Source organism: Pyxicephalus adspersus, chromosome Z, assembly GCF_032062135.1.
Source record: "Pyxicephalus adspersus chromosome Z, UCB_Pads_2.0, whole genome shotgun sequence".
NCBI lineage: Eukaryota > Metazoa > Chordata > Amphibia > Anura > Pyxicephalidae > Pyxicephalus > Pyxicephalus adspersus.
Window position 1 is genome coordinate 16,834,336 of NC_092871.1, and position 12,067 is coordinate 16,846,402.

Sequence of the window (12,067 nt, forward strand, 5' to 3'; positions counted from 1 at the left end):
TTAAATCATACTATTAAAGTCAATGAAAGATGTAAAAAGGTGTAAAGAAAATTTTGGCAAGCAAAAGAACTGATTTCGTATTTACCAAAATGTTGTTGAAATTGGCTCCTAAATAATCAGAATAATTTTGTTGACACAAAGAAAATTTACAGAAATATACTCTGCACTACTAAATAAGTAGTAGTAGTGTAGTGTATATGTTTAAACATCCAATAACACGAAGAAAAAAACATACATACTTGTTTAATGTCCCTACCTTTTTGTTAGGAAAGAAAAAAGAAAGAATAAGAAAAAACACACAAACATCACAATTGCATCTTTAAAAACTAAAAAAACTTCAATTTCACTGTTTCTTTGAACTCCAATACATCTCCAATGAATAGTACATTTACTAAAATATTAATAAACATTTTCTCATTTAATCTGATTAAAAATTAGTGAATGATTTAATTCACTGCTATGAATGGTTGTGCTAATCTTAGGTGAAAAATTTACATGTATACAGTGGTCCCTCAATTTGAACCACCGCCATTAACTCCTATAGAGAAGAGGACAATGGGGTGCTGCTCGTCCTCCCCCCTAATCCTCCATTGAACAGAACAGTGGTCTGATCATTCATCTGCCACTGGAAACTATCACGAAATATCTATTCCTGTGACGTCTATTGGACGCCTGTATGAGCCATTAAATATCACTTTCCATGATAAGCTAACCAATACATCTGTCTATGAAAGTTAACACTTATTTTCCATTGCACCCAACAGACTATGGAAAGACGGTAAGGAGGAATAAGTACTCTGAGAGTAGTGTGAGTACTGACTCTGGGGTCAACAATTCCAAACATAGAAGCCAAGAGGACCTGTTGCCAGTAGAAGATTTACCTGCTTTCATTGCCCCTAGAGGAACTGGTATCCCAGAGGGATTCCGAAAACCTGAAGTTGACATCCAAGTGCAAACAGCAGATAGCAAGGTAAATACAGATTATTTTTCTCTTTATCCTGGTTCATTATCTCATTTTAACTGCTTATCTGCACCTTAGTTTCTGTTGCTCTTTCTTACATTCTTATCATTATACTTATTACCTGTCCTGCTCTTTGCACTGGTTTTAACTTTGGTCAGCAGCTGCCAACTTCTGTTAGACTTATGCATTGAGTGACCAAAATTAGCTGAAGAAACACTAGGCATAGTACATACTGTGCCAATGACAATGTACATTACTGCCAAATGTATGAATAAAAAACTGACACGTTTTATAAATAAGGAAAAATAAAGTTTGTGTCAAGTCAAGAACTTTTTTTCTAGTTTTAGATTGAATGGGGAGAATTATTACACCTGTCAGGTATTTTTGATGTTCAGGGCTTGCCCAACACTACTAAACCAATTTCTGTATATTGTGTACTCGAGAATGAAAAAGGAACAGTAAAACAGCCACCTTATGTAGTGACTAGTAAACTGCAATATATTAGGAATTTGTTCTTGGGTTTAGCTCTGCATTAAATATTATGTCCATATTTGTAATAAAAGTAGTTTTTTTTTAGTTTCACATCAATGCAGCTTCACTTCTCCAAAGTTACAGAAAGTGAGTTGCCGCCTTTTTGTTATACATGCAGGCTGCCCATTATACCCATGTGTCATCACATTACACTGTGTATCCTTTCAGGTCTACTAGCTGTCCATGTACTGGTGGTTGTGTGGCTTTGTACTTCTATGTTATGCAGGTTTATTTGTACTCTGTGTTTATTCTGTAGTCTCATAACTGTGATATTTTAACTCTTGTAGGTTATGTGCTGTGATCTTCCAGGTCTGGAACCAGGACGGCTAAAAGCTGCTTCCTATTGTGGTAAGAATCACAAATCCTCTCATATGAGTATTAAACATACAGATTAGAAAATGAAAACCTGTTTTTAACCTTCACAGGCTTATAGGCCTCAGGCCAATTTTGGACTGAGCACATGCATAGGCAGAGGCTACCTACAGTCTACAAATCCATAGATCCATAAATACACTGCTGAAGATATAAATCTTATTTTCTTTTGTAAAAGATGAGGTTGGCTCCACCCCCTTTGTATCTTAAGCACCCTATTGGTTATTTAAAGGGACAGGCAGTCTTACTGGCTAATGAAAGTCTCAGTAAGTAGCGCGGGGGTGGGACAAGGTAACATTAAGCGTTACAGGAAGAATGTAGTATTTCCTCATATCCTCCTACTTTTAAGTTGGCCTTCACTACGCAAAAAACAAAAACTGACCTAGGAATTTCCTACTTTAAGGTATAGACAGGCCTAACTAACACCCATATGACACCATATAATGTTATAGAAAATGGCTAGAGACTTCAAACATGTTTCACTTGTTGTTGAATACTGTAAGTCTGCTGCAGGAGACAACTAGTGACCGTGAATGTATTACGGGAGGCTGATAGAGATCATTGACTCATAACCTCATCACACATGGCTCCAAGACTTCTCTAGAGCTGCCCCAACTCTCTGGAATGGTCTTCCTCTTCCTATTCGGCTTGCTCCTACTTGCTGCTCATTTAAAAGAGCACTCAAAACCCATTTTTCCAAACTTGCCTACACGTCTTCTTCTGTCTCCTGAAACCCTCACTACTTCCCACCACTACATATCTCCCCTGCTTTTGTGTATTACTTCCCCCACCTCTTAGATTATAAGCTCTTTGGGGCAGTGTCTTCTCCTCCTGTGTCACGGTCTGTATATGTCTGTCATTTGCAACCCCTATTACATGTACAGCGCTGCATAATATGTTGGCAGTATATAAATCCTGTTTATTAATAATAATAATAATAATAATAATAATATTAAGTGACAATAAAGCCCTTTTGTATATCAATTACTGGAGTCTGCACAAGTGCAACACGGCAAGCTTTTAAGGACTGAATGTGGCCCTCAGCCTCAAGCTGGCTGTTATGGTTCCAGAGGGTCCTGGAAGCCCTGAAAACCAAGGCATCCAGTAAGTGGATATAGATTCCAAGCTCCAAAGTTGTTGTCTTTAGGCTTTGCCTATGATATGAATTTATGTAAAGGTTAACAAGGTTCACAATATCGAAATATGGGAGTTCCCAGAGTATTTTGCAAGAAAAGAATATCTTGCACATATATGACTAGATGTCCTCCTTTGACATTTAATTAAGATCCCTCACATTTAATTTCTTTTGTAGTCATTACATGGTGTGATTTGTGGCTAATTTGTGCTTGTAAATACTTTAAAAAACCTTAATTTCCTTATTGAAAATGCTGCTTCCGGGACTCATACCCCAATCTTCTCATCTCAAGTGTTCTCACACAGACTTGTATAGTTTGTGTATAGTTTTGTGTGCATGACCAGGTCTGCTATTGCCTGTTGAACAGCACCGTCAGATTACCTGTTGTTACAGGAAAAGCAGAGAAAACTATAGAATGGAAAATTGCTAATAGGTAGTCTAACTGCATAGCTATTGCTGCAACGTTAAAGCGTACCTCAACACAGAAATTTCATTTTCATAAAAGGATAGACAACCCTTTTATGTCAATGAATTCTGTTCGTTTTTTAAAGTGCAGCACTGCCCCCTATTTCTCGATCACCTAGGTGAACAAGAATGAATGGGAGCACAAAGCCTCCCGGGATACCTTCATCATGCATCCCAGGAGGCTCTTGGGTGCTCCTTCTACGCATGCTCAAGCATCTCAGGAATACGCAGAAGGAGCCACGCATGCGCAGTGAGATCGGCAATTTTTTTTCCAGCCTACATCACCCGATCTCGCGCCTGGGTCAGGTGACATAGTAAGAAGAACCCAGAAGAAGAGGAGAAGATGGCAGCACCCAGCACGCCAGCTCGGAGACAGATACCGGGACAACGTGGGACCCTCAGAAGCGATCGTCTGCCTGCGGGATTAAAGGTGTGTATTTTTTTAGGCACTTTTCAGTTTAGTTTTTCTTTAAAGCAGAAGAACTAAGATTCAACTTTAAATATCTGCGATCAGGCAGGGCTTTAGGTCTATTTTTTATGTATTCAGAAAGATCTTTTAGGCTTGCTTATATTGTGTTATTTTACCAGATTCCTTTTTACATTACAAAGAACACATATTATTGGCCTGGAGGGGAGTTGGAAAGTCTCCGAATGCTGCAGTAACAGCTAAACATTTACAGTAAGCCAGAATTCTGGGAAGGAATTCAATGATGGCACATATGATGATTTAGCAGATTTATCTTCCTGCGGGAGCCTTGGCTGAGTCTTCTTCCTTTACTACAGCAGTATCTGGGAAATTGTTTTTATGGAAATCAATGATATCAATAAACCTGCTGTGCTATGTGTCCTTGCCCTGCTGTGTCAAAGGGACACTATTACTTAAAGAAAAAAAAAACATCCCTCACTCTGCAAACAAGGACCCGAATTTATTAAAGCTCTCCAAGACTGAACTATCATGGCACATCCTGAGTGATCCAACAAACCTGAAATGAATTCCTTAAAAATATTTTGCTTCTAGTTGGCAAATGTTTTCAATCCTGGACCTGATCCATTCCAGGTTTTCTGTATCACTCAGCTTCTCCCATGCTAGTCATTCTTCTCCAGTTTGGAGAGTTTTATTAAATTAGGCCCAATGTATAGGATTGTAAATTGCCTACAATGCATGTGCAGTGCTGTGTCCTTTTCAGGTAATTCCTGACATCTATATTATGATGGAAATGTAGCTAGGTCCAATAAAACTTTTTTGCATACACAGTACATCAGAAAAGCCACCTAATGAAAGGAGATGAGCAATGTGGTCACGGCTGATAAAATGGCAGGCAGCTTTGGACACTCAGACACAAAACACTGAATACTTGGAGATAAGAGAGAATCTCAGGTGTCCCCATATCCAATGTTTACTTTATAGTGATAAGTCTTAATGATTTTTTGTACACCTTTAGAACCATTAGAGAATTCTTGTGTGTAGTTTTGTATCATTATTGGATAAAATGAAAATGTCTTTATAGACCTCAGTCTTATACTGTTGTCAAACGTATTTCTTAGCAGGGAGTAAAAAAAGTGCAATCAGACAAATAAGGCCTCAAAGCAAGCAGTGTCTACTATGACATATCTCAAGCCAACATAGTGCTCTGGGGATCCTATGTCATGTAAATGTGTTAATACAGGGCAAAAGTAGCCATACCCCTAAATTATAAGAGGAATTTTAGAATATGATCACCTAAAATTACCATAATTCATTGAAAATGTATTCCCTTTCCAGCATCTTTCCCTGTGGACACACCAGATTTGGGACACAGGACAGAAAATCCCCAGCTTGTACCTAGCTATGACTGTACTTTGTCTGATCAGGGAATGCCACTTGCCTCTAAAACCCAAATGACTGACAGCCACATACAGCACAATGTCCCTGGACAGAGGAGAAGACAGGGGAGAAAAAAGAAAGTGAATCAAATACAGGTAGGTGGCATGTTCATAAATAATTATGTGTTATATTGGAAAGTGTCACATATTATGCATATTTTAACTGTTTGCTAGTGTTTTGGAGCTGGTCTACCTGTCCCACCCATTCCAATGTTGGCCGGTTATCCTGCCTTTTAGTTATGGATCAATGATCTGCAACTGACCAAAACCATTATATGTTCACTTTTTATGTAAATTATGACACTGTAATACTATATAAGCGAGCTCCAAATATAAATATAATATAAACCAGACAATGGTCTACATTTTATCGGGCACTTTATATGGCTTTGCCAGCAGGAGCTGAAATATGTATCTAAGAAAAGATCAGTCATATATGTAGCATGGAAACACAATTCTTCAAACTGTGATTAGCGATGGTGGTATGTTACCAGTCTGGGTTATAGGTATAGACTACATGTATTGCTACCTTATTTGCTTATTATAGGGTTTTGCTTACATTGCTTTTTTTGTTTTTTGCCATAGGAGGTTAAAAGGAAGCATCAGCCTGTAAGGCCAGACGTGTCAATTCTCATGGATCCTGGGTGAGAAAGCCTTTCATTATATATATTTTATTGAGAGATGACTTAGGAAATAACAACAACTTAGGATGTTTGAGATAACACTTTATCACAAGGGAAGATCTCATATCCACATAACAGTTGTAGTCACTTCTGAAATAGTTTTAGATACAAGATGTAAAAAACTTTTTCAAACTGAAGTATAGGAGCTTCTTTCTGAACTTTGCAGTTGCCTGGCTATTAAATTGACTGACTTTTTGAGCAAATATTTATATCAGGAAATATATTATAATAAGAGTTAAAGTAAGAAGTCCATCTCTGTAAATTCTTACCAGGTAAGTGGTTTAAAATATCAAGGCTTTGGTTGGCACATCCTTGTGCAGTCTAACTATGTACTTAATAATTCTTTTTTATGACTCCTTATAACGGGTGAAGGCAAAGTTAATATAACAGTGGCAATTATAGTAGTATATATATGTCTGTTTAATAAAACGATAATCTTTGGGTCTCCTTTTGTCTTCTTAGGGATGACATGACCACTTTAAAGTCTTACAAATCCTCCTACAGATGTTCAGGTTCCCTTTGGTATTCAATCAAGTGTTTGACTCTTTTGTCCCTTGTATTCCTCCTCCTGTGTGGATCACTACTCATCTTTCCATTAGGACATTCAAGATGTCCTTCACAGCGATTTTCCTGGACTTTGATGCTCACATACGTTAATGGACCTCCACCCACATAATCAGATATTGAATGACATACAGAGACGTTTTGGGGAGACTTTCTTGTCATAAGAAATGTTCTTTATGCTGGATGAGAGACATTACCCACATAATCATTTGTGTTCTAATGGGTGAGAATTGGCACAATTGATTATTGGAATCTGATGATCAGTTGGAACTTCTCATGGTATTGATGTAACTGTGAGCTCATCTGACAGTGAAGGCATTTAATGTATATATTGTACATTAGCACAAGAAGAGAATGCATATATCCTAAGCAAGGAAACTAAGTAGTTTGTGTGTTGTATTATGGAAAAAAAGATGCATAGATTTATTTTTGTATAAATCAATGATCATGAATGTGGTAAGAGGGGAATGAGTGTGACATTGTTGGTAAGACTTGTTATTCACCATGGGCTACTACCATGCAAAGCAATTGAGTTAAGTATTAATTTTAATCATTTCACACAGCCGTCCTAAATCCAGCTTGGGAAGTTTAGGCATAGTTTAAATTGAGAGCATATCTACAGCATCTGATAACTAGAAAACATACTGTAATTAGGAGAGTACATCAGGAAAGTTTATTAAATATGGAGATTGTAGAAGCCTAATAGGTGTTGACTTTCAGTAGTCTTACAGCAACACTTTGTGAGTTGATTGGTGATTTAAGCTTCCATATGCCCTGGTATAAAATAAAAAGCCCAGGCCCATTTTGACATTTTTTGTTTTTCCTGAGTTTTACCTCTTGCAATGCTGCCATCTTGCCTAGGTCTATTAGGGACTTAAAGGGATGCTCCATTTACTTATGCCAAAAGTATAGCTATTTGTTTCCCCTAAAGCACTTCCACTTTGGATGTTTCCAACACCACTGGACCAAATTCCCTGCCACGGAACTCAAATATTCAATATAATCTAAAACAATGAGGAGGAAGTGAGTGATGTGGGCACTGCATGCAGTGATAGCATTTAGTTGTTTTTTGACCTTTTTACATTGGTGAAGCCTTGATATAACTTTCAGGTCTTCAGGGAATCTTTTCTATAATTACCACATCTTTTCTATATTATCCACAGCTCACAGTACATTAGTGTGGTGGTCAGTGGGAAGAATGCCTCTTATATTGATGTCCAGTTAAAAGAATGTCACCTTTATAGATATATGGAGATTCCAAATATATGGAGAGAGATTATGAAGATTATGATGATGGCCACTTTAATACAGATATTAAGGCATGATAAGTCACGAGGAAAAGTTTAGCTACTTGTAGACCATTGGCAATGCTGGGGACTATATATTTGCCCTCTGCTTACCATTTTTGTGCACAGCTTTCAGAGTTCTGATCCTCTGTAATAAGCATCTGCAATGGAGCTCAGCATCACTCTTGCAAAATATCCTAAAACCTTTATTGCTAAAATTAAGGGCAGTGTCTCCCATAGTTGGCCACTTCATTTATGGCATATTTCATCCATTTCTAAAAAAAGCTGAGACCCCTTAGCAGGTACACCCATACAACACAATACTACAGATGAATATCACGTGAACCAAGGATCCTCTTCCATCTTGACAACTCAATGAGGCTTCCCTTGTATCACCTTCATAGGTCCCCTTGTTCATTTTGGCCCATTTGCAGTAATATTGGCAGAATTTCCACCCCTGAATAACAAAAACTGGAGCTTGAGAAGGGAAAAAAATATTCCCTATAATAAATGAGCTTTACTTTGAGCAGACAAAATTTATTTGCACTAAGTTGTTAAAGAAAAGGTGATAAAAGAGTGAGCACTTTAGTTGCACATTTCATTGTGCATTTTGAATAAAGTATATTTATTAGATCTTCTGATTGTATATTTCTAGGTATTGCATGTGCATTGCATTGTGATTTGTTAAATGGGCCAAAGAGTCTGATGAAGAGAGACAAACCCAATATCTATAATGAAATGTTTGCTCGTGTCATCCTCCAGAACATTTTTTGTATTGCCCTGTCGGTGTCTTTTGCCAGAGAAAATATTATCAGTGATCTTGTCCCTTGTATTATGTTCCCACATTCATGTTTTTTCCTAAAGGTATATCTTAAATAAAAAATAAAATGTGACATCTGCCAGAGATCCCAGTGTATAAGTTGTAATATTAGTAGAAGTGGGGTGTGTAATGTGAAGTCATGGCTTTCAGTCCAAGAAAAGAGGTATTCGGTGGTTGTTGGACTGGAATGATGGACCTCACTACCCATAGGCTTCAGTTGATGGAATCTTTTTTTATTTGGAAAACCATTTAAAATCACATCAACCCCTTTTGGCAAATGGAGAAAATGAATGATTAAGTGATACCTTCTGCTGTTCTACATTTAAAGAAACCTCTACTTTTACTAAAAACAAAGAATTACACATACTGGACTCTATATGGCCAAAAGCTTGCGGATACATTGACCAGCCAATATGTATATGAACACCACTCCAAATGATATATAATAATAGATTCAACATTTTTTAAAATAATAATATATATGAAAGCCACATTGTACAAAGACAACATTTTATACTAGTGTGGGCTTTCAACATATGGCAATGCTTTAAAGAATTCCCTTTTGTGTACTGATATATATTTACAATACGATAAATGATCCTGTGATTGTAGATGGCAGACTCACCCTTTAAGCAGTCAGCTTGAGTAATATCCTCTAAAGGCCGGTCTCATAACCTGAAGAACACTAACAGGTAAGAAAGTAACAGCGCTTGATACTTGCCTGGCAACATATGAGTGACATGGAACAGTTTACTTTTTATAGCCCAAAATGATGAGTTTTGCTTTATGTATCTTGTTCTAAAAATGTCTTGGATAGCTGCCTATGTTTGTTTTTTTATACTGCTTTACATATCTGCTAACATAAACCAAAAATGTAAGATAGCTAAAGTTCTAAACATCTGAATTTAGAACATGCGAGTCCTAAGATGGGCAGTAACTCAATAGTACCCAAGTTCAGTTTGGGTTCAGTAACAGGATTGCTTGATGATCATTACTTAGCTCTTCGCTCTTCCTCCTACTCCAAATGACCACCGAATCTGTAAAATATTTGGCACTAGAAAAGTGAATATCTTATGGAACTTATCCAACAATGAGGCATTGGGTACTTAAGGGGCCAACTGTGAGGCTTGAGGTCCTAGCGTTGTGAAAGCTCTGACCCAGACCTTACCTAAGACTCCTTCATGCCAGGGAACCTTTTACTTTTCCTTGAATAAGCAAAGACTTTGGGTAAACCATATCCAAACCACGCTGGCAATATCTCTTTATTAGACAAAGGTTATACTCCACAGAGCCGAAATCCTTAAGTAATAACTGTATTATCACAGTTACATGGTTATCCATTGCCTTCACCTGTTCATACCATACCATGTCCAATTTCTAACCAACACAGGAATCTCCTTGCTGACACCCCCCTTTGTGCCTCCAGTAAGGCAGCCATCAATCCCCCCCGCCTTCCTTTGGGGTAAACCAGTCTATATACTTACCACTTCATCATACAATATCTTACCTCACCCCTGAGGAAGCCTACATTGGGCGAAATGCGTTGGTTAATGCCACCAATAATTAGTATGGATATGTTCTTGTTGGACTTAAAGGGCAAATAAATGCCAAATCGGTTAGATGTCTTGAGCCAGTTCATGGCCCTAACTCTGTCTACTGTCACATACGATTGTGTTTTTTTTCGGTGTTAATCTACAACAAATGAATATTTTTTTTGCATGCCTTTTTTGCAACTCTGTTTGCATATGTCTTGCTAACTATTGCTAGGGGGTTGTAATTCATCATAATGTGCAACAACAGTGTGTTACATGTGTTTTCTTGCACTGCCATTATAATCATAAGAGTCTTCAATGCTCTTTACAATAGTAAAAGAAAAAATGCACTTTCATGATTTTTTTCACCAATGCTGTGAATTATCACCTTTCAAAACAATAGGTAAGCTGTGGGCATGCTTTGATATGCATCCATAAACATGCTTTATGTTGCAAAGATGTGGACAGGGGTTAATTATTGGCTACCTAATGACTTTTTATGTACCATTTACACCTTTTAGGTACAGTTGGGTGTCGTTGGATAACTGCCCTTCCCTGTGAACATACAGTTACCCTTTAAGATGTCATTATCTTGCAGTTACCAGTCCTATCATATAATGAAATCCAATACTGCAAAAGGTGAATACAGCAAGAAAACTTTGCATGCTATGTACTATTAAAAGTATTTTACCTCTGCACCGTATTATCAAAATGTTCTGCTACAGGTTAACAAGTTCTGAGGCCTCAGAGCAAAGTTTGAACATTGGGTTGTGTGTTCCTTTACAAAGAATGTAATCTAATGTAACCTTTGTAGCACAAAGCGATACAAGTGTATATCTTATGCTGAATAATATTACCTTATCATTTCAAGATAAACTGTCCTATTCTAAACTTTATGAAAATGGGGTATATTAATTATTTTAATCTGATTGGTAGCCAATAAAATGGCATATGTCACCCTCTAATGGTCATCTGCAGGTAGTACATCTTGATGCAATTTATTTTCTTGGCACCAGCACATGGATTTGGAGGGCAGATCTGTGCCAGTATTAGATTGCGTTCCTGGCTTGCCTTCATCAGAAATGGTGAAAAAACAAAATAAATATATGTGGCTTTTGTATTATAAAATCATTGTATTATATAATGTTTGTATTATAATTTGGGTCATTTTGTATAGCAAATCATGTTGAGTCCTATACAAGTTATTTTGTATGCATTTTGTTAGTATTTCCATTAAAAGTCATCTTGTATAAAGCAAGCTGAGTGTAATTAAAGTCTAGACAAAAAAAATAAGCTGAATCATTATTAAATGGCAAAGTTCCAATTACTTTAACAAATTAAATCAATAAAGAAGCAGCCGCATGGGAATTTTAGTGATACTGCCATAACTGCCAGGCTGTAAATCGTGTAACACTGAGGCCTAATAGCATGTACAACTCCTGTGGATCTACCCTAACCCAACCAAGTCCTGGACACTGTCAGAGTAGGGGGCAGACTGAACATGGCAGGTAATTAATTATGGCAGAGGAGTAATTTAGGAAATGTAAATTTGTTTCCCTAACGCATTTTGGAGGTGTCATATGGCAGCCAAAAAGGCATTTCTTGTTAAATTACAATTGGCATTTCCACAACTAAGGGAAGGTTTCTAACTGCCCATTTTTCATTCATGTCAGCCCTATGTTGAGGACTGTTTGCACTGGGTTCTGGGTTGTGATTTCCATTGCCGTTGGGGCTGTCTATTCATGTGAATAGGCTGCCCAACACACCACAATGCACAGTAAAGTCCTGCATGCTGCCCTTTGTGTTGTTGTGTTGCATTGTGCTGGAAAGCTGCACTTTGGGCTCCATGAATGGC

The 12,067-nt window shown here is 37.4% G+C and overlaps 1 protein-coding gene across 4 annotated transcripts in view; it reads left to right on the forward strand.

Annotated features, from left to right (window-relative positions):
* SYNE4 (spectrin repeat containing nuclear envelope family member 4) overlaps positions 1-8,764 on the forward strand; it is a 38,199-nt gene extending 29,435 nt beyond the window's left edge. For all 4 annotated transcript variants that reach the window (XM_072431925.1, XM_072431927.1, XM_072431924.1 and 1 more), the window contains exons 8-12: positions 765-970; positions 1,780-1,840; positions 5,227-5,423; positions 5,913-5,971; positions 6,473-8,764. In XM_072431925.1, coding sequence (XP_072288026.1) covers positions 765-970; positions 1,780-1,840; positions 5,227-5,423; positions 5,913-5,971; positions 6,473-6,686 — 737 coding nt within the window. In that variant the 3' untranslated portion in view covers positions 6,687-8,764. The remainder of the gene's footprint in view (positions 1-764; positions 971-1,779; positions 1,841-5,226; positions 5,424-5,912; positions 5,972-6,472) is intronic.
* Positions 8,765-12,067: the final 3,303 nt, after the last annotated feature.